Below are 22,561 nucleotides of genomic sequence, written 5' to 3' on the forward strand. Positions count from 1 at the left end.
CATGCGTGTGTGTGATTGATTTTTATAGGTCGAACACCAGCTAGGAATACAATTAAAGCTTTTTATGAAAGCAGGTGAGTTAACATCTCTCAGGTCTGTAGCTGTTACTTGGGATGGCTTTGCCTTGTAAGTTTAAGAATCACTATGTATGATGCTTTGTAGCTAATGGCAACCACGGTAAAGTTGGGGAGGGGAAGGACCCGGGTTTGTGCCTTAAGATCAGGTGACCCACAGGGGCACCTGGGTGGCGCAGTCGGTTAAACGTCCGACTTCAGCCAGGTCACGATCTCGCGGTCCGTGAGTTCGAGCCCCGCGTCGGGCTCTGGGCTGATGGCTCAGAGCCTGGAGCCTGTTTCCGATTCTGTGTCTCCCTCTCTCTCTGCCCCTCCCCCGTTCATGCTCTGTCTCTCTCTGTCCCAAAAATAAATAAACGTTGAAAAAAAAATTAAAAAAAAAAAAAGATCAGGTGACCCATGAATTGTCACATTTGTTTTGTGGACTGTTTTACTGAACCATTTTCATATGTATTTATGGGAGATCTGTAGCCTAAGCCTAGGGGAAAAGAGCTGTGTAATACTACTTTCATTTCACTCTACTCGTATGGGAACAGTTTTTGTAGTGACGATCCTGGCAGCAGAGAGTAGGGACAGTCTGTACCTTTAAGTCTTAGCTGCTATCCTGGAAACATCTGTCTCCAGCCTCCCAGTATCTTTTCAAAGGCTAAGACACTTTCTGTTAGAAATAAGCAACCAGGCAGATTTTAATATGCTCACAAACAAATAGCAGCCTGGGTCCTATGTTTGTTACTGGGCAATTAAAAGAGATTATGCCTTTTCCTCCATGCTTTAGATATCTAAGATATCGAAGCTGTTAAATTTAAAACAGGGAGACTTACTTGAATATTAGAAACCAGAATATATTATTAAACTGTTCTTAATCTGTTTTGAGTTTTCACTACCAAATTGAAAATAACATTTATGTATAAAGCCCAATCTCAGAGGTAGATTCTTTCTAAAACAGTATTACCGTGCTTTCAAGGGAAAAAAGGTGATAATTGCTAAAACTTGTTTCTTTGAAGGATAACTTTTTTAAAATTCATGCTAATCAGGGGCACCTGGGTGGCTCAGTTGGTTAAGCATCCGACTGTGGCTCAGGTCATGATCTTGCTGTTTGTGAGTTTGAGCCCCACATTGGGCTCACTTCACTGTTGTCAACCTGTCAGCTCAGCACAGAGCCGGTTTCCCATCCTCTGTCTCCTTCTCTGCCCCTCCCCTCTTGTGCTCTCCCCAAAATAAATAAATATTTTTAAAAATTATTTTAAAAAATGCATACTAATCAGTATAAAAAAATTTAGTATTTCTTTTATTCCCCATTTCAGGGCCTACATACCTAGTTTATCAGCACCTGCATTTAGTACTTCACTTAACTTCGTGGAAACTGAAAAAGATTCCAGAAAAACTAACCACGAAATGGCAAACGGTGGTAATCAGAATCTAAAGGTACGTTTAGTTAAAAACTAAAATTAAAATTATTTCAAGTTTAGAAAGTCTCACGTTTTTACAATATTTTGGTGATAATGGAAGCTAAATATTTTGGTGATACAAATCCCTTTTTGCCTTTTGATACCAAGAGAATGATTTTCTTTTCTCTTTTTTTTCATTTTCTTTTTTAGTAAATATTCCAACTACCTCCTTCAACTACATGAAGATGATAGTCACAGTTTCTTTTGAAATCACATTTGTGTGTTTTCAAAAATCTTTTTTTCTAAATTTCATTTTTCCTCTTGGATAAGTTCTTTTTGTATGCTTTTCCTGCTTTACATGTCTCTCAATCAGACAGCCACTTAGGGATGAGTGACAATGGGGTCTGGTGGCCATGTCACCCCACTGCGTACAGTGCTTTGGAGTTTTCTTTTCCTCCCTTTCCCCTTTTGTATCTACTTGGCCTTTGGCACCACACCAGCCTGCCCACCGGCTTGTGTTGCATTGGGCCTGGGAGGCCTGCCATCCCCATCTCTGCCCGAAATATTTCTGCAGCCTCTGTGGTGCTTCCCAGCAGTGGTCCCCAGGCTTTATTCCCTGCTGTGTGCACCAGCACCCAGGCCTGATGGTTTGTGAGGGCGCCTCTAGGCCTTTCAGTCTGCCTCTGTGATCAGCGTCTATATCTCCATTTTCTTCTGAACAGTAGTATATTAAAAATTCAGCAGGTATCACCAAGTACACATTCATATTTCTTTCTAGGATTTGAGAGGAAAAAAGGAAAATAGTGTTTTGGAGTAGGTGGCTAGGAGGCATTGAAGGGAGCTTTGCCAACTCCCTGTATAGTCCTTTTATTGTTAATAATGAATATCTCAGAGGCTGTACTCAGGGAAAGAAGCATAAGGAAAGATATGATAGTATTTATTAAGTACACTTATTGAACAGACTTGTTAGGCATCATGCCAGGTGTTGGAAATAGAATGGTCATCTTGTTTGTTTATTCATTTAGGCCTAATAACCAGCTGGTTATTTTAGGCACTTGGGTAAATTCTGTTCTATTTTATTATTTAGCTATTGAATTCTTTATGGCTGTATTTTTGTTTTAATCTCACTAATTTTATTTTCATGGCTAGGTGGTAGATGAAGCTTTGAAGGTAGATGATTGTGACTGTCATCCTGAATTTCTACCACCATCAAGTAAGTTTTTTCCTTATTTGTTGCTGAATTAATGTAGCGTTCCTAAACTTCCATGGCCCAACATTTGTACAAGCCTCACTTGTATTTACTTTTGTTCTTTTCTACTTTATAATATTTCTATGTTAAGAAAACATTGAATATTTACTTGAAGTCAATGCTCAGTATTTTCATATATTTAATAAATTTAATTTTGGAAATTCATATAAGAAGCACGGAAAGGAAGGATAAAACTCTTCTTCATCTGCTACCTAATTCCTATTAGGCCAGTAGTATCTTTCAACTTTAATTAACCACCACCAACCCCTGACCCAGGAGGCTTTTTAAACTTTTTTTTTCCTATTTGCCCTCCTACCACGGATACTGTTTATCATTTTACGTCCTGTATGTACATCTGTGCTTTGTATATATAAAAAGTTAGATTTTTCTCATCTCCTAATAACTAATTTTCACCCTGTTAGGAGTGATGCTGAGAATGGATGCTTTAGGCTTATTTTATTTTATTATTTTAACTTGCATGTGCTTAATGTATATGTTTATTTATGCATCTAGTAAATACACATACACCCAACAGGACTCCATTTACTCGACATCATTGGGAAATGATGGGTCCAGAGAAGCAAACGTTGATGCTTCACTTATTTCTCAGTCTCCCTTTATATAACCAGATTTTGTTGAAAATTATTGTAGAGTAGATCATATGCTTCCCTGCCTTTTAAAACAGAGCTTAGGAAAATACTGATATTCTTGATGGCACAAGGTTGCTTGTTAGATACAGATTTTGTCTCAGACTTTCATGTGCTCCTTCCAGGATTATTGTGGTGAGATTAGTGACGTAGTTGTGATCCTGCTGCCCTGTTTTCCTTTTTCTTGTTTGTTGGTTCATTTGTTTTCTGCTTCTGGCAGCCATTTCTGTCTTTTTTCCCTGCAGTTCTGTCTTTTCTTAGACTCTGGTGCCATATACCCAGCTATTTACCACTAGCCATTCCCATTTGGTTAGCTCATTGGAGGATGATAAAGAGGGCGACTCAGGTGATTGTCTTACCTGATGTGACTCTAATAGTGCATGAAAAATCTTTGAGGACAAAACTTTTCTTTTGGAAAACACCTTTTAATTTATTGATGTTTCTTAGGCTGTTATTTTCAGCACATTTTTAAGTAAATAATTTAAATACCACCTTCAGCATCTGTATTCAGTCAAAGAAATTGAGGTCCTAGTTAAGCCTACATAGATTTGCCCTAAGTTGGACAGCAGGAATCAAACTAGAACTCTTCTGCCTTTCTGGAAGCCTCTTTTGTTTTCTGAGGCCACTCAAACCACTTCGGCTCTCATCCCTTCCTTAATTCATAGGTTCTGACTTGCCTCTGCTGTCTCTCCCCAAAGCTCCCATCACATACACCCTGTCTGTATTGCCGTGCTCTCTTCCACACAACTTTGTGCATTTGCCTCCCTGCTCCGAAGTACATAGTGGTTCCTACTCTCCAGCCTGTGGGTCAAAGTCTGGACTCACACAGCTCGAGTATCGGAAGCCAAGAACCTGTGATCGCTCACTCCAGCCAGCCTTCGCAGCCCCTTTCCAACCTTCTCTTCTTATCCAACTCCCCAGATCACACAGGTTTACTTAGTGTCTCTTAAAGTGAATGTCATTCTTGAGTTTGGCCCATCCTATCCAAATTCTGCTTGCTTCTTAAAGCTAAATATGAATGCTGCATTCCCACTAACACTTTTCCCAGACACTCAACCTGAAGTGATTTCCACTTCTATGAGTTATAAGACCAGCTAACATGGAATTAGTATGTCAATAGCAACATGCCATATCTTCTTTTCTAAAAGTGATTGTCGTGCAATCCTGGTGACTGTCTTTTCTTCCCATCTGATTGTAAACTACCTGAGAAGAGGAACTGTGGCCTTTATCTCTCTGTATCTACTGTAGGCCTAAATAATATCATTGTAATTTATGTTCACAATAATTTTATAGCATATACAGACAAACATCATAGCTGTTTCTTTACCTGTTTGTAGTTTCACTCACATAAAACATTGCTTGCTTTGCTTTCTTATTCCAATGTACATAGTTTTAGTTGATTTGCTTTCAGGCTTGTTGATTGTTGTGTACAGATTTCGGGAACAAATACTTTGTATTCACAGGTCAGCCTCCAAAATATAAAGGAAAACAAAAATCTCGAAACAATGAATTGGAGAAGTTCAGGTATGTTGTTTATCTAGGTTTTTTTCCCCCTTAAATATCCTCCTCTTAAGAAAAAAGAAAAAGGGGAGGGGGGCATGTCTCTTTCAAGTAGTAGCTATGATGAGTACTAAAATGCCTTTCAAATATCAAAGGCATGTCTTTAGGAGAGTGTCATATTTGGCTAAAATATTATTAGTCCTAAATGTTAGTAATCTCTGAAAGGCATATAATATGAGATACAGCAGTGTTAATTCTTAGAAATCTCAAAATACATGCTCATGAGAAGAAAAAAGAAGTATGAAGTGAAAATTACCTCTTCTCCCTGCTCACCTTATTTCACCTTTCCCACAATTGCTTCTTTCGTGGCTTCCTTTAGGTACTCATTGTTAACAAGTTCTTGGCCACCTGGAAGCTTACTCTGCATACACAGGCATGGGTGTGTGTATATTCAGGGGCCCTTTTGAGCAGCTGTCATTAGAAGAAAGTGTTCACTGATAAAGTGACTACATATAAAGTGAGTTCTACCAAACATCCCCTTCCCCGAATTAACAATAGGAACTCTTGCCACCTATCTTTACAATTAACCCACCATTGCCTGCAAAGATACAGATTCATTGCAGAGTGAGTGAACTTGTAAATCTTGCAATGGATACAGAAGTTCATGAAGTCAGTGAAAGTGATGCTGGAGACCCTGCAAAAGCATTTCTGCCAAAGGTACACCAGCTGTTGGCTTTCTCTTCATTTAAGGCTGATTCCTTGACAGATGTTTCAAGAAGGATTTGAATATCAAAGCAAGAGAATCTTTTCTATTGGCTCAATCTCTGTTGAGCTAATAGAGAAATTAGTAAAGTCCCATTAAAAAAAAGGTGATCATTTTTTAATGCTGCTACAAAATTTAATTTAAAACAAGGGCATAGATACTATGTTATTCTCTTATTCTGTAAGAAAATCCTGAGTCCTCCCCTCCCCCCTTCCCCAACCCTCAAAAGAAACCAAAAACATACAGGGACATTCTTTGAATGCATGGTTATAATTTAAACTGTTCTGCTAAAGATAAAATGTTTTTTTTATAGTTTTTGTTTTCAAATTGAAGTTTCTTATTTGATTATGTCCATTTCATGGGGTTATCTAATGATTAAGTAGGATAGCCACATGAAACATTTAGAGCCCTGGAACATGGTAAATGCTCAGTTTACCTTAACTATCAATATTGTTATTACCATCATTTTCATTGTTGTTAAGACCATTCTGGCCTATATCTTGCTTTTTTATCTCTTTCAAATATCTTGCATACCTTCACACATCAGATCATGGAGATCTACATCCTTCATTTTTATGGCTGCAGGATATTTCACAGTATAGATGTCTATTTGAAGAAGAAATTTCTAGAGTGGAATTTCTCCGTCATAGGGAATGTATAATTTTAACTTAGATAGATACTGCCAAATTGTCCTAGAAAATGAGTACCGTTCAGCATTCCTACTGAGCTGTGGGAGCGTGTGTGTGTGTGTGTGTGTGTGTGTGTGTGTGTGTGTATGTATATATGTATATGTGTATATATATGTAGCCTTTGTCCTCCGTTCTTGGTTTAGAGCACCTAGGATCCTTGGAACTTTTGGAGTGAAAAGAGTATCTTTCGTTAGTCCTAACGGGCTCCTCTCTACCTTACCTGAGTTTAAACTGAGATGACTTAAGGCTGGGCCCCTACCTGCAGGATTGGGGTTGGTCACCAGAAAGAGCAAGAATGTGATTGGAGGGTTGGAACTCTCTGCTCTACCCCCTGATCTCCAAGAAGGGGATGAGAGCGGGAAATTGAGTTCAGTCACCAATGACTAGTAATATAATCATTCATACTTATGTAATAATAACCTTAATAGAAGCCTTTAAAACCACTGGAGCTCAGGGAGCTTCTTCTGGGTTGCTGAATACATGGAGATGCTGAGAAGGTGGCATGGGGTGGCGTACCTTCCTGTGCATCTCTTCCGTTGGCCATTGTGAGTTAACAGCCTTTGTGATAAGCTAGTAATGATAAGTAAAGCACTTTTCTGAGTTCTGTGAGTCATTCCAGGGAATTGTTGAACCTGAGGGAGGGTCACAGAAACCTCTTGAGTTTGTAATCTGCCAGGCAGTAGAGGGTAGCCTGAGCGCCTCCTTGTGGCTGACAGTATGGGGAAGGGCATCGTGTCTGAAGTGGGATCAGTTTTGTGGGACTGAGCCTTTGACCTGTGGGGCCTGTGTTAACTCCAGAGTTTGTGTCAAAATGGAATTGAATTACTGAACACTCCGTGTTGGAGAATTGGTAGGGAAAAATGACAACTATTTAGTGTCAGAAAACACTACCCAGAGTACCTGAATCTTCTTTACCCTCAGCAGCATTTGAAATCAGATTTTCTGAAACAGTTGTCATATTATTAGATTTTCCTATGAGATGAAGCATCTTTGCAATGTTTAATGGGCACATTTCTTGTTTCAAGCTATGTTGTTATTTGATGACTGTAGATTTGTAATAACTTTTGATGATCATAAATCTCCCCAATTTCTTTTTTTTTTTAAGTTCTTCCGTGTCATCTTTATAATCAATTCTTCTGGTCCCCCTCCACCTCCAGTTTTATAGGGATTTTATTAAGATGTCATTGTACTTAGAGATTAATTTGGGGAGAATTGCACTCTTGGTAATAACATTTCTATGTAGGAATCTGTGACTTTCCATTTATTCAGTGTTTGAAATGACCTTCACATGGAGATGAGAAGGATAGGATAGGGAATATCATCAATAATGCTGTAATCATGTTGTATGGTGACAAGTGGTAAGCACACTTACCGTGGTGAGCATTGTGTAATGTATAGAATTGTTAAATCACCATGTTGTATGCCTGAAACTAATATAACATTGTATATCACTTTTACTTCAGTTTTTAAAAAATGACTTTTAGTAAATACTCTTTTCTTTCTATAAGCAGGAGTGTTTTATTTTAAAATAACTCAAAACACTTTTCTCTTTTAGTTCTACTTCACAGGGGAGTTTACCAGTAGATTTGAAAAACATCTTGGAAAAACAGTTTTCTAAATCTTCCAGAGCTGCACACCAGGTAAAGGAAAAGGCTTATTTCTAATTTAAAAAAGCAAAGTCTTTGAACAAAATATTTTTCGTATAAATTAAGTCTAACGTACATCTCTAAGATTTATTTTTTATAATTTAAGTTACGGACATATAATTTTCTTTTCTTTTTTTTTTTTTTAACTTTTTTTTTTTCAACGTTTATTTATTTTTGGGACAGAGAGAGACAGAGCATGAACGGGGGAGGGGCAGAGAGAGAGGGAGACACAGAATCAGAAACAGGCTCCAGGCTCTGAGCCGTCAGCACAGAGCCCGACGCGGGGCTCGAACTCACGGACCGCGAGATCGTGACCTGGCTGAAGTCGGACGCTTAACCGACTGCGCTACCCAGGCGCCCCAGGACATATAATTTTCTATATGACTGCTAAGAAACAAAACTATCACTAATTTAGATATTAACTTGCTAAAGCAGATTTTTTTAATGTTTATTTATTTTGGGAGAGACAGCAAGAGGGAGGGACAGAATCAAGCAGGCACCGCGCTGTCACCACAGAGTCCGACATGGTTCGACCTCATGAGCTATGAGACTGTGACCTGAGCCAAAATCAAGAGTCCGATACTTAACTGACTGAGCCACTCAGGCACCCAAACTTGATAATTACTTTAACCAGAAATTGTCAACTGATGGTTGACACTGAAAAATTGTTTGGTTCCCAAAGATTTAAAGATTTGGGATTCTTTGCTTTCCAAAGTTTTAACTTTTAAGATAATATTTTAAGATTTAAATTATTTTGAAAGGTTTAAGTGCTTGCAGTTTTATTATGCCTACCTGAAAGCTGTCAAAGAGCGAACTTTTTATTCATTGAATGATTTAACCATAATCAGATAACTTTATGTATAAAATTCTTTCTATGGTATTTAGTAATTTTAAAATATACGTTAAGATGGGGCCCCTGGGTGGCTCATTCGGTTAAGTGTCCGATTTTGGCTCAGGTCATGATCTCACAGTACATGAGTTCAAGCCCTGCATTGAGCTCTGTGCTGACAGCTTGGAGCCTGGAGACTGTTCCAGATTCTGTGTTTCCCTCTCTGTCTCTCTGCCCTTCCCCCACTCGCACTCTGTCTCTCTCTCTCAAAAATAAACACTTTTAAGAAATTTAAAAAATAATAAAAAAATAAACATTAAGGGGGAAAAATGAATAGGCAGAGCACAGAGGATTTTTAGGGCAGTGAGAATTTTCTGTGTGATATCATAATGATAGTTCTATGTCCTTATACATTTGTCCAAACCCATAGAATGTACAACACGAGGAGTGTATCCTGTGGTAAACTATAGACTTTGGATGATTAAGATGTGTGAGTGTAGTTCATGTTTGGTGAAAATATACTATTCTGAGTTAAAGAAGATGTGGTATACATACAGTGGAGTATTCTTAAAAAAAGCATAAAATCTTGCCATTCTTAAAACATGGATGGACCTAGACCAGATTTCATTAAGTGAAAAAGAGAAAGTTAAATACCGTGTGATTTCACTTCTGTGTGGAATCTAAAAAAAAAACAAGTGAACAAACACACACACAACATACAAAAACAGAAACAGTCCCATAAATCCGGAGAAGAAACTGGTGGTTGCCAGAGGGGAGAGGGTGGGAGGATGGGTAAACTATGTGAAGGGGATTAAGAAGTTCAAACTCCCAGTTATGAAATAAATAACCATGTGATGAAAAGTATAGCGTAGAGAATATAATCAATAATATCGTAATAACTGGATTGTGACAGATGGTAACTACACTTATTGTGGTGAGCACTGCATAATGTTAAGCATTGTGGAATCACTGTGTTGTATCCCTGAATTTAGTATAACATATGCTTATTATACTTCAATAAAAAAATAGATATGTAAAATACACCATTCTGATGAGTGATAGTGGGGTGTACATTTGAGGAGGCAAGGGGTATAATGGAAATTTCTGTACCTCCTCAGTTTTGTTGTAAACCGAAAACTAAGAGAAAAAGTCTTCTAAAAAAATGCAAGGAGTATAGCTAAAAGATAACTTTGAAGGAAATTTATCAAGCTCAACGTATGTATGAAAAGAACAAAAACTTTTAAATTAATGAAGCAGTTATTCCAGGAGCTAGGAAAAAAGAAAGACAGCAAATAAACCCAAAGAAAGGAGAAGGAAGGAAATAATAAAGACTGAAGTAGAAAATGATGAAATGGAAACAGACATGTAGTGGAAGGATTCACAGAGATAGCCATAGATTCTTTATCAGTATAAATAAAATTTATACACTGGTATTGAAACTGATTGAGGAAGAAGAAAAGAAGACATCATAAGACAATTTCAAGAATGAACAAGGATACATTACTACAGATCCTTGACTATTACAAATACATCAAAATACTATTATAAATGACATCATACCAAGAAATTTGAAAGCGTATATAGATGAAATGGATAAATTCCTAGAAAAATCCCAACTTACAAAAATTGATTCAAGAAGAGATAAAAACCTTGATGCAATCCAGAATTCATGAAACCTTGGCCAGTGACTATTCCAGTCACTGAACACTTATAGATTATGTAGTACTAAATGAAAGATGATCTTTTTTGGGTAAATGTGATTCATGTGCATCTGCTCTGGTCATCCAGTTCTTTATGTAGACATAGTTTTATTTCTTCTAAAATAGAATATTGGATTTAAATTTCACTCTTAAAAATGTGTATTAACATGGCATATAATACTTGTCCCAATATGGGGGTCATTTAAAAATTCAATTAACTATTTTAGGTATATATGACAAGTATCTTACAAAAGACTGAAGGAATGAAGCATGTTTCAAGCAGTTTATGAAAACATTTCTAACCAGTTGCATAAAAGCATCTTTAGAATTTCTGGCAGTTAGGGGCGCCTGGGTGGCTCAGTCAGTTGGGTGTCCAGCTTTTGGCTCAAGTCATGATCTCATCATCCATGAGTTCGAGCCCCATGTCGGGCGCTGTGCTAACAGCTCACAGCCTGGAGCCTGCTTTGGATTCTGTGTCTCCTTTTCTCTCTGTCCCTCCTACACTCATGATCTGTCTGTCTCTCTCTCTCTTTCAAAAGTAAATAAAACATTTTAAAAAATTAGAATTTCTGACAGAGATGTTAAAATTATGGTTTTTTATGTTGATTTACTGACTCTAGAAACTATGAAAGACTTAAATAGAAGAGACAGCCTGTGAAAGATCAAAGGTGATTTAAATAAATAAGGTAGTTATTTTTGAGCCTTCCATTGTTCATTCAACACACTTTTGGTTAGGCCCCTCCCTGTCTGTCCTGAAGAACGAGAGACATTGGGTATATGGCATTGCAACCCAGCCTGCTCTCATGGAGCTTTTAGTACTCCATGGTCGTTTATTGTATTTACTGAGAGAAACAATTTTTAACAGAAGCATGAGTTAAAAGGGACTCTTTTCTAGAATGTGAAAGAGATTAAAATGGAATCAGTACATTCAGGGGTAATAACTAGTATTTGTGGGGATAGCACATTATCGTCTATAACTTTTAAAACTCGTACCTTGGGGCACCTGGGTGGCTCAGTCGGTTGAGCATCCGACTTTGGTTCAGGTCATGATCTCGTGATTCGTGGGTTCAAGCTGTGCTGACAGCTCAGAGCCTGGAGCCTGCTTCGGATTCTGTGTCTCCCTCTCTCTCTGCCCCTCCCCCTCTTGTACTTTCTCTCTCTCTCTCTCAAAAATAAGTGAACATTAAAAAAATAATAAAATAAAATTCATATCAACATAAATGTAGCTGTCCTCGAGCTTTTATTAAATACTGTAACAAATACGAAGTTTATGTGAGAGCTTCTCTGTTCTGTGTGTATTCTGGGGGAAAGTTCTCCTTGGACGAAAGCCAGTAGGCAGCTTTTGTTAATTGTGACCAAACTGCTCTTCCCTTTGTGCTTTGTGCAGTGGGCCTCCTTTTGGATCTTTACTGTTAGGAACAGTGAGGAATATTGCACACATATTTGCATCTTCTGCTTTCCTCAGTGGTGTGCACGTGTATGTATGTCAAGGAGTGAGGAAGTCTAGGCTTAACCTTGTAGTCTTCTCTCTCTAGTTTTTATGGAACTTTTGTGACAGCTATTGCCATGTAACTAAAACTTGAATTCAGCTTCTATGATGTATGTTCACATATATATCCAAAGGTACCATTTTTTCTCACTTTATTTCAAGGTACATGTATAGTACTTTTGTTTTTTTTAATTCTTATGCTCTTCCCTTTGCATTTAACCAAATCTCTCCTGATAATTTTATTGTGTTCTGTTCAAGCACATGTTAGGCAGAAGCAGAGCCAAAGATTGAAATAGCCATTTCTTGCTAAGAATTAAGATTTAATTCTAGAGCATGAGGGCAGTTGTTAAAGTCTGATAGTGATCAGAAAATTGATTTCTTGTTCTTATTTGTCTAATTCTAGTTCCAGCCAAACAGTTACTTAAATTGGTGGCTGGTATTCTCCATTTGTGCTGTTAAAACTTCTGAATGCTGTCTGTTTGGTCTGGAGAAGTGAGCAAGGCTTAGAACCATACAGTGTAAAATGAACCACCCTTTCCTGTCAGCAGCAGTAGGAGTATTGAAAATAAGATGGTGAAGTAGTACCTTTAAGTTTTTGCTTTAAAGGTGCCATGTAGAGAAAGTATAATGCATAAAGCATAACTTTGGGGGTTTATGATCAGTTGTAAAATATAAATGCCCTATGATGAACTTTGGCATCTTAAGTTTCAGACGGAACACATATAGCTCTGGATTTCTGAAGTAGAATTTCTTCTTTTGCAGGATTTTGCTAATATAATGAAAATGCTGAGAAGCTTAATCCAGGATGGTTACACGGCTTTGCTCGAGCAGCGCTGTCGCAGTGCTGCGCAGGCCTTCACGGAGTTGCTCAATGGTCTAGATCCTCAAAAAATAAAGGTAAAATTTCTGTCTTATAACTGGCTCATCAATGCAGGAGCATTTCAAGTGAATGTAGATGAGAACGAAGGCTTTAAGGTCACTGTATTACTGTACCTTAGACCCACCTGAGATTGCCTGAATCTGCTCCAGGTTGTGAGAAGCCGGTCATGCTCTGATTCAGCCATTATGGTTGCACACATTATACGACCCGGGTTTAGACTCTTTCCTTGCTCTCTACTTGGTGCTCATTAGAACGCTTGGCTTCTCCTCCTGCAAAAGTACTAAATCCAGGTTTTGGACTCACGTTAGTCACATCTTTTCATCCAGAAAGAATTAGCTAGGTGAATAGTTTATGCAAGATTATAAGAGAGAAAATGTCTTAATCTGTCACTAGTACCCATTTATATGCAAAACAGTATGGCTTCAGTTATTCTAATCTGTCACAAACCATGCCTTCAAGGAACTCTGAGATAATGGTTCTGTGTTTTAAATACTTGATTTCAGTATAACTGCACATCTTTGCAAAATATATTTTCTATTTCTGTTTGGTCTTATCCCAATCATAGCAATTAGTGAGATTTTATTACATTTTTTTTCTATTGTGGCTACCAGGTTTGTGCAGATTAGGCAAAATTATGTTCAAATTTTTAACCGGAGCATTTTTCTTGACAGCAATTGAACCTGGCCATGATTAACTATGTCTTAGTAGTCTACGGACTTGCTATTTCTCTCCTTGGGATAGGACAGCCGGAGGTAAGATTTGTAACAGAGATGATAAGCAGTTAAAATATGCCATTTTAGAAGATATGTGAAAAATAGTTTTGCCACTTCGGTTTATTTCTTTCTGTGTACTTGCTTGATATTTTTTTTCTGAAATACCTGTTTGTGGTTTTTGGGTTTTTTTTAAAGAAAAATCAGTTTGTGGTCCCATTAGAAAAAAGCTATGCCAGACGACCAGTAGAAATTTACTTTTTACTTGTATAAAAAGTAACCTACTGTATCATTACAGATTTAAGAAACATGTTGAGTGAAAAAGACAAGTTAGAGAACATGACAAACATTGTGATAACCACTTATGTACAGTTTGGAAAACTTGTGCAACAATACTAGATATTGTTTATGACTATTTCTGCCTTTTGTAAAGGTAAAAAAAAAACAAAACACTGGCTAGCCCTACATCAAGTTTGAGATAATGGTTGCATTTAGTGATGGAAAGAAGGAATGGCCTTGGGGAGATTAAGAAAGGAGAGTTCAACTTTGTGTTAAGTTCTCTTAGTTCTGGCTACTAAGTATTTGGGTATTTTATTATCTTCTGGAGCACAGGCTTCCCTTAAGCACATAGAATCAGTGTATAGGTGTGAGCACACATGGTTTTCATTACTCATGGTCCTTTAGTGCTCTCCTGCAAAGTTCCTTAACTGCAGTGCACGCAGCATTATACAGTTGACTCTTGAACAACATGGTTTTGAACTGCATGGGTCCACTTACACGTGGATTTTTTTGAAAAATATAGTATAGTACTGTGAATATATTTTCTCTTATGATTTTCTTTTCTGTAGCTTACTTTATTATAAGGATGCAGTATATAATACATATAACATACAAAATACGTGTTGATCAGTGGTTTATGTTATAGGCAAGGCTTCCAGTCAACAGTAGAGACTTAGTAATTAGGTTTTTGGGGAATCAAAAGTTACACTTGGATTTTTAATTGCATGGGACACTTATGACCCCTGCATTTTTCAAGAGTCAACTGTACTTTGCTTTCCATGGTTTTTAGTTTTCAATAAAAGCCAAAATTTCAAAATTGCTGTAGAATTACCTCAGGTGTAATATATCCTTTCTATCAACTTGGGCTCCAAGCTTCCTTGGCTGAGTGAAGCCCTGCCTGCTACCTAATAAGGATCAAGTCATCTTTTATGTTCCACTCTCACAGTGGTCCAGCGTCTGAGGTTCATTTTCCTTGTTACATGCTTGTTTCCTTATTATTTTTGTTTTGTTTTTCATGTTTATTTTTGAGAGAGAGAGATTGATTGAGGGTGGGGGAGGGGCAGAGAGACTTTCAAGCAGGCTCTACACTGTCAGCTCAGAGCCTGACGTGGAGCTCGAACTCACAGACAGATCATGACGTGAGCTGAAATCAAGAGTCGGACACCCAGGCACCCTGCCTTCTTTCCTTGTTCTTGATGTGACAGATGAGTATCTTCTATTAGGGCCTGTCTGATTCTCTTTTCTAATAGATTGTTGGAGATAGGACTTTATGATCTCAATTCTTCTATTCGTGGCAGAGTGATAATATCTTAACCATGTTTTGCTTTATCAAAATTGAAGAAATAGTCCACTACATTTGTGATTTACTTTGAATTAATGAGACTGATTGAAAAAAACAAACCAGACACAATAGAACTTGGACATTTAAAAGAATATCATCACTCAGGGTAGCCCCAGAAGTAAGCAGTGTATTTACTCCAGGAGAGCTCTTGCTTAAAACATTTTTGGAATACCTCCTTTGGAACTGGCCTCAAAGCTTTAATGAACTCCCATTTTGTAGTGACATTTCCTTTTTCACCCACAATGGGGTTACCAGGACTGCCTTGAGCTAAGTGTCTTTTGGATTTTTTCGAAAACAAAATTCAAAGCGTAGAAGTTTTCCATTGTTGGGAATTTTCAGAAGAATGTACTCTAAGTTCTATAAAGCTTTTGCTGTTTTTAAGACTGAGTATTTATCTTTCTTATGCCACAAAACATTGTGGTAACATCATTGGAGTGCCAGCGGAGCAGCACTTACTAGGAGATAGGTCATGGTGTGTTTGCATCCAGTCAGTCTTTATACCATGAACTCATACCTTTTAGTTTTAGCCAGCACATACTGGGCCCTCTGTGTGTGTGTTAGTAAATGCTCATTTGGTTGGTTGTCTGATGTGTCCCACACCCATGTTTCATTCTGAAGCTGGATCACTTTCGTTGTGTCTCTGAGTATCCTATGATCAAAATTTGTATGTTTGCTAAGAAAATAAAATGCCGAAGGCGTGATTTTGCCATAGAAATTTTTGGATATACAGTTTGTAATACTACACAAAAAGAATCAACCTTCAGATAAAATCTGTTCTAGCCTTTCTTTTGTAGTGTTAAGTGATCATTGTTTTTATTGCTACTGAAGGAATTATCTGAAGCTGAAAACCAGTTTAAGAGGATGATTGAACACTATCCCAATGAGGGACTTGATTGCTTGGCCTACTGTGGAATTGGAAAAGTATATTTGAAAAAGAACAGGTTAGTAGGAATTGTACTTTTTTATGCTCAGGGTGGATAACTCATTTGAAGTCTAAGGTGGTGGTGGTCCCTTTTCTGGAATTATATTGTTATTTTCTCTGTGGCATACTATCATAATTATGTTTGCTTGGAGGAGCAGCATTTCTGTATCAATATTAATTATTAATTGAGTATGACCAGTCAGTTCAGCACCTAACGCTTCCTTTTTTTGAATCTTACAAGAACGTTTGAAATAAGGTAATGTGACACAAAAGATTGTATATTTTTTTCTGTTAGTATATGTCACTTACAAATGGTGACTGAATTGATATAAGTTAATGCTATATAAGTCTGATTATGTGATTTTTTTTTGGTTACCAAAAGACCTGTTTCCACCAAAAGCCTGTATAAATATGGTTTTAATATGAGATATACATCTGTTCAAAGACATCATGAGTTAGAAATAAAAATTTGTTCTCTGAACTTACTCTATAGTTGGAATCATTTTTTTGTTTTAAGTTATTTATTTTGAGAGAGACAGAGTGCGAGTGGGGGAGAGAGGGAGAGAGAGAATCCCAAGCAGGCTCTATGCTGTCAGTTCGGAGCCTGACTGGGGACTCGAACCCACAAACTGTGAGATCATGACCTGAACTGGAACCAAGAGTCTTTGGACGCTCAACCAACTGAGCCAGCCAGCTGTCCCTATAGTTGGAATCCATACTCAAAGTTTAATATGTAGTTGTTCTCCAAATGTTTCTTATCTTCCCAAATTGCTATATGACCCTTTGGGAATAGGATTATGCATTGGGCTTTAAAAAAAGCTCTCTGTTCAGTACTTGCTTGCACAGCACATAGACTAAAATTGGAATGATACAGAGAAGATTAGCATGGCCCCTGCACAAGGATGCACACAAATTTGTGAAGTGTTCCATATTTTTGGCACAATAAAGCAGTATAATTAACTGTAAAATAACAGTAACAAAAAGAAAACCCAAAATTTCCTGTTCTACACTTGCACTCAGTATAATCGTAGGTATGTTAGATTACTTTATGAAGAAATAATTGTTGACTAATTGAATAGCATTCATAGCTTTTAATTATTCTTACATTTTAATCTGTCTTTTTAGGGGAAGTTTTATCAGGCCTTTGGTACTCTTGGAAGCCCACTCTGGGAGTGTGCTTAGGACTTCTTTTATATGTTTTGTTTTTTTTTGTTGTTGTTGTTTTTATTTTTTTTTATTTTTTTTTTTAATTTTTTTTTTTTCAACGTTTATTTATTTTTGGGACAGAGAGAGACAGAGCATGAACGGGGGAGGGGCAGAGAGAGAGGGAGACACAGAATCGGAAACAGGCTCCAGGCTCTGAGCCATCAGCCCAGAGCCCGACGCGGGGCTCGAACTCACGGACCGCGAGATCGTGACCTGGCTGAAGTCGGACGCTTAACCGACTGCGCCACCCAGGCGCCCCTATATGTTTTTAAAGATTAAAGAAAGTTCTTTAACTTCCCAAAGTTAAGTTCCTGTGACCAGGCCAATTTATATAAAAATCAGGTAGAGGGAGGGGAAGTGAGGGTTTGGCAATCATCTGTGTAGTAATAGCAAGTGAAGTTAATTTCAAAGTTTAGCATAAATTGTTTAGGATATACCCTTTTTATTTTTATTTTTTAAGTTTGTTTATTTAGTTTTTGTTTTTTTTTTTTTTTGAGAGTGAGAACATGAGCAGGGAAGGGGCAGAGAGAGGGAGAGAGAAGTCCCAAGCAGGCTTTGTGCTGGCAGTGTAGAGCCTGACACGGGTCTCGATCTCACAAACCGTGAGATCAGGACCTGAAGCCAAAATCAAGAGTCAGACACTTAGCCAACTGAGCCACCCACGTGCCTTTAGGATGTACCCTTTTTAAAAATTTTTTTTTCAACGTTTATTTATTTTTGGGACAGAGAGAGACAGAGCATGAACGGGCGAGGGGCAGAGAGAGAGGGAGACACAGAATCGGAAACAGGCTCCAGGCTCTGAGCCATCAGCCCAGAGCCCAACTAGGATGTACCCTTTTTAAAAAAAAAAATTTTTAACGTTTATTTATTTATTTATTTATTTATTTATTTATTTATTTTTAACGTTTATTTTATTTTTGAGACAGAGAGAGACAGAGCATGAACGGGGGAGGGTCAGAGAGAGAGGGAGACACAGAATCTGAAGCAGGCTCCAGGCTCTGAGCTGTCAGCACAGAGCCCGACGCGGGGCTCAAACCCACGGACCGCGAGATCATGACCTGAGCCGAAGTCGGCCGCTCAACCGACTGAGCCACCCAGGCGCCCCACGTTTATTTATTTTTGAGACAGAGAGACACAGAGCATGAACGGGGGAGGGTCAGAGAGAGAGGGAGACACAGAATCCAAAACAGGCTCCAGGCTCTGAGCGGGTCAGCACAGAGCCCGATGTGGGGCTCGAACTCACGGACCGCAAGATCATGACCTGAGCCGAAGTCGGCCCCCCAACCAACTGAGCCACCCAGGCGCCCCAGGATATACCCTTTTTAATGCAGCGGTCATATGCAGTTATTCGCAAGATCTAGGAATAGATCGTAATGTGTAATATCATGGGAATTATGATAAATGATAAAGTCTTTGCCATTTTGAAAAGCATTTACATTTTGATTTCAAAATAATCTGGTGTGGGGTTCAATGTCTAATATGCTGGTTGTTTGCTGTTGTGATATGCAGTTTCTGGTAAAAGTTCTGTGAAGTGTCTTACGGTGGATGGTGAATTTTCTGCAGGTGAATTTTTCTTCCCCATAGGCAAAAAAAAAAAAAAAAGGTTCTTAAGTTGGGCAATCATTTCAAGATTGGAGAAAGCAGGAAAACTTTCTTCTCTAGTCTCAAGAGAATTATAAAGACTTGGTTAACTTTATAATCCAATATTTTAGTATTCTTTTGCTGAATGGACTATGGAAATCGTTTGACATTTTTTAAAAACATAAACCATAACTAAAACATTTCATATAGTTAAAAGTTTACATACACATTTGTTCTTTTAAAATACTGCTTTATGGTTGAAGATGTCTAGCATACACAGTCTCTTTAGAATTTTTTCAGAAGAGTGATTTTTACTGTAGATGTCCTAATAGAGTTAAAAAAAAATTATGATTGATTAATTTAAATGAAGGGTTGCCATTTCTCTACAGGAATCTAACTTATTAGTAAACAAAACAAATAAAAATGGAACAACCAAATTGTTCAGTTTTCTGTTTTAATTGTTGGAAACTTAAAAAAATTTTTTTTTTCAACGTTTATTTTTTTTGTTGTTTGTTTGTTTTTGGGACAGAGAGAGACAGAGCATGAATGGGGGAGGGGCAGAGAGAGAGGGAGACACAGCATCGGAAACAGGCTCCAGGCTCTGAGCCATCAGCCCAGAGCCTGACGCGGGGCTCGAACTCACGGACCGCGAGATCGTGACCTGGCTGAAGTCGGACACTTAACTGACTGCGCCACCCAGGCGCCCCAAAAAAAAAATTTTTTTTAATGCTTATTCATTTTTGAGAGAGAGAGAGAGAGAGAGAGGGAGACACAGAATCCAAAGCAGGCTCCAGACTCTGAGCTGTCAGCACAGAGCGTGCGATCATGACCTGAGCTGAAGTTGGACACTTAACCGACTGAGCCACCCAGGCACTCCTAATTGTTGGAAACTTTAAATAATAAATTACAACTTTAAAAGGACTAGTGTTCACCTACCACAATAAAGACAGTGTCCAGGCAGATTTGTGTTTTAATTTATATTACTTTTATAGTAAGCAATGGTACTGCTTTTTTAAAAAGTTTTTATTTTAATTCCAGTTAGTTAACCTATAGTATTATATTAGTTTCAGGTGTACAATAATAGTGATTCAACATGCCTGTGTTTTTTAAAGAAAATATATGTTGTATTGAATATTTCTCTACAGTGATTTATCAGATGTATTCTTAGTAAACTTGAAATCTCTGTGACTTTTATGTGGGGAATGAAAATTCTTATCACAGCTTTGATATCTTCTTTCTTCATAATTCTGACTTTAGATTTCTAGAAGCTCTTAATCATTTTGAGAAAGCAAGAACCTTGATTTGTCGCCTTCCTGGAGTGTTAACTTGGCCCACAAGTAATGTGATTATTGAAGAGACTCAACCAGGGAAAATAAAGGTAACCATTGATTTTTGCAGAGAACTTCTAACTAACTCTAAAGAGCTTCTAACTGCAAAAACTAATTTGCACTGACTGACCCAGGTATCAGGAGACAAAAAGGTAGGGACACCCTGCCCTCAGCATCCCCACATGTATTTCCCCTTTAAAGACTAGTGAGAATCACTAACATCTGTTAACTGTTTCCTATGTGCCGGTCACACAACTTGCATTTATCATACCTTTAATCTGTACAGCAACCCTGCAAGATGAGTACTAGGAATATTCTTATTTTACTGTAGATTAAGTTAGGGAGGTTAAATGATGATCTCCAGGTTAAACAGCTAGGAAATGGTGGAGCTGGGACTTGAATCTCAGCATTCTGACTTGAGAGTATGCATTATTATTTTTTTTTAAGTTACTTATTTTGAGAGAGACAGAGGGGGAGGGGCAGAGTGAGAGGAAGAGAGATATAATCCCAACTAGGCTCTGGGCTGTGTGGGGCTGGAACCCACAAAGCCATGAGATCATGGCCTGAGCTGAAACCAAGAATCAGATGCTTAACCAGCTGAACCACCCAGGTGCCCTGAGATCATGCGTTATTAAGGAGTATGACTCACTGGTTATACTTAGAGAAAGGTATAGCATCATGGTTTCATCATGGTGACTATAGTTATTAAGATGGTACTTGAGGACTTAGAAAATAAATTTAGTCTCCTATCCAGAGGCATAAAATGCTTTGCTGCTTCTGAAAAGACTAAGTTACGTGTGGATTGACTAGAATAGGCCTTTACTTGTGGAGAACTTGGCATGTGTACAGAACTTGGCTTTTGGCTGAAGCTTTTAAAAGCACAGGGGTCAACTCTTACAACTCAATAATAAAAGACAATCCAATTAAAAGTAGCCATCATACTGGAATTTAAAAAAATAATAAAAAGTAGCCAAAGGATCTGAATACCTCTATCTGCCAAACATTTGTACAGATAGCCAGTAAGCATGTGAAAGATGTTCAACACCATTAGCAATCTGGGAAATGCAAATTAAAACCATAGTGAAGATAGTACTTCACACACTCAGATGGCTGTATTCAAGAAGGAAGACAAGTGTTTATAAGATGTGGAGAAATCAGAACCCCCATACGTTGCTGGGGGACATGTAAAATGCTCTGGCAGCTTCTAAGTAGGTTGAAGATAGGGTAACCACATGACCCAGTAGTTTCACTTCTGGGGATATACAGAGAAAGGAAATCATATACTCTCACAAAAATGTGTACATAAATGTTTATTAGCAATATTATTCATAATAGTGAGAAAGTGGAAACCGCTCAAGTGTCCATCAACTGATGAATAATAGTTAAATCAAACCATTCATAAACCATTCATAAAATTGTATAGTGGTCCTCCCATAAAATTGAGTATTATTTGACCATAAGGAGTAATGAAGTACAGATAAGTACTACTGCATGGATGAACCTTGAAAACATGCTAAGTAAAGGAGGCCAGACACAAAAGATTGCATATTTTCGGATTCTATTCATCTAAAATTTCCAGAATAGGCAAATCTTTATTTCAAGACAACAAGTAGATCAGTAGTTGCCAGGGGCTGGGGGAGTAGGGGGAAATGGGGAGGAACTGCCAATTTGTAGGGGCTGGGGGAGTAAGGGGGAAATGGGGAGGGATGGGGTTTTTGGTTGGGTGATAAATCCGTTCTAACTTTAGACTGAGGCAGTGGTTGTGCAACCCTGTGGACATACTGAAAGCCACTGAACCATATATATTTAAAAAAAATTTTTTTTCAACGTTTATTTATTTTTGGGACAGAGAGAGACAGAGCATGAACGGGGGAGGGTCAGAGAGAGAGGGAGACACAGCATCGGAAACAGGCTCCAGGCTCTGAGCCATCAGCCCAGAGCCTGACGCGGGGCTCGAACTCCCGGACTGCGAGATCGTGACCTGGCTGAAGTCGGACGCTTAACTGACTGCGCCACCCAGGCGCCCCTATTTTAAACGTGTGGAATGTATGCTATGTGAATTATATCTCAACAAAACTGTTGAAAAAAAAATCATCGAATGTTCTCTTTGTAGTAAATTGGGATGGAGACAGAGGAGGTATTGATAAAAGAAAGCCAACACTGGAAGCATGGCCCAGGTCTCTTGGGGCATCAATGGCAGTGGGGTAATTCTCCAGGGAATGCACAAGATGCTTGAGGGTGATAGGATCCCAGGTGATGTGCCTCTGGCAAGGAGGAGCAGGGGAGATTCCTCAGGGTTATTCTGCCTCCTCTGACCCCCTCTGACTGCCTAAAGGACA

General features: G+C 38.3%; 1 protein-coding gene and 1 non-coding gene across 9 annotated transcripts in view; both read left to right on the top strand.

The window, feature by feature from the left end:
* The window catches only part of TTC3 (tetratricopeptide repeat domain 3), a 127,789-nt gene that overhangs the window by 44,097 nt on the left and 61,131 nt on the right, over positions 1-22,561 (top strand). For all 8 annotated transcript variants that reach the window (XM_047876415.1, XM_047876410.1, XM_047876411.1 and 5 more), the window contains 9 exons: positions 29-74; positions 1,379-1,499; positions 2,612-2,675; positions 4,822-4,882; positions 7,866-7,950; positions 12,737-12,871; positions 13,526-13,606; positions 16,014-16,126; positions 20,152-20,272. In XM_047876415.1, coding sequence (XP_047732371.1) covers positions 29-74; positions 1,379-1,499; positions 2,612-2,675; positions 4,822-4,882; positions 7,866-7,950; positions 12,737-12,871; positions 13,526-13,606; positions 16,014-16,126; positions 20,152-20,272 — 827 coding nt within the window. The remainder of the gene's footprint in view (positions 1-28; positions 75-1,378; positions 1,500-2,611; positions 2,676-4,821; positions 4,883-7,865; positions 7,951-12,736; positions 12,872-13,525; positions 13,607-16,013; positions 16,127-20,151; positions 20,273-22,561) is intronic.
* LOC125175802 (U6 spliceosomal RNA) lies at positions 16,938-17,043 on the top strand. Its single transcript, XR_007155977.1, has one exon. It is a non-coding gene; the product is annotated as a U6 spliceosomal RNA (small nuclear RNA).

The sequence above is a fragment of the Prionailurus viverrinus genome, chromosome C2 (assembly GCF_022837055.1).
Source record: "Prionailurus viverrinus isolate Anna chromosome C2, UM_Priviv_1.0, whole genome shotgun sequence".
Taxonomy (NCBI): domain Eukaryota; kingdom Metazoa; phylum Chordata; class Mammalia; order Carnivora; family Felidae; genus Prionailurus; species Prionailurus viverrinus.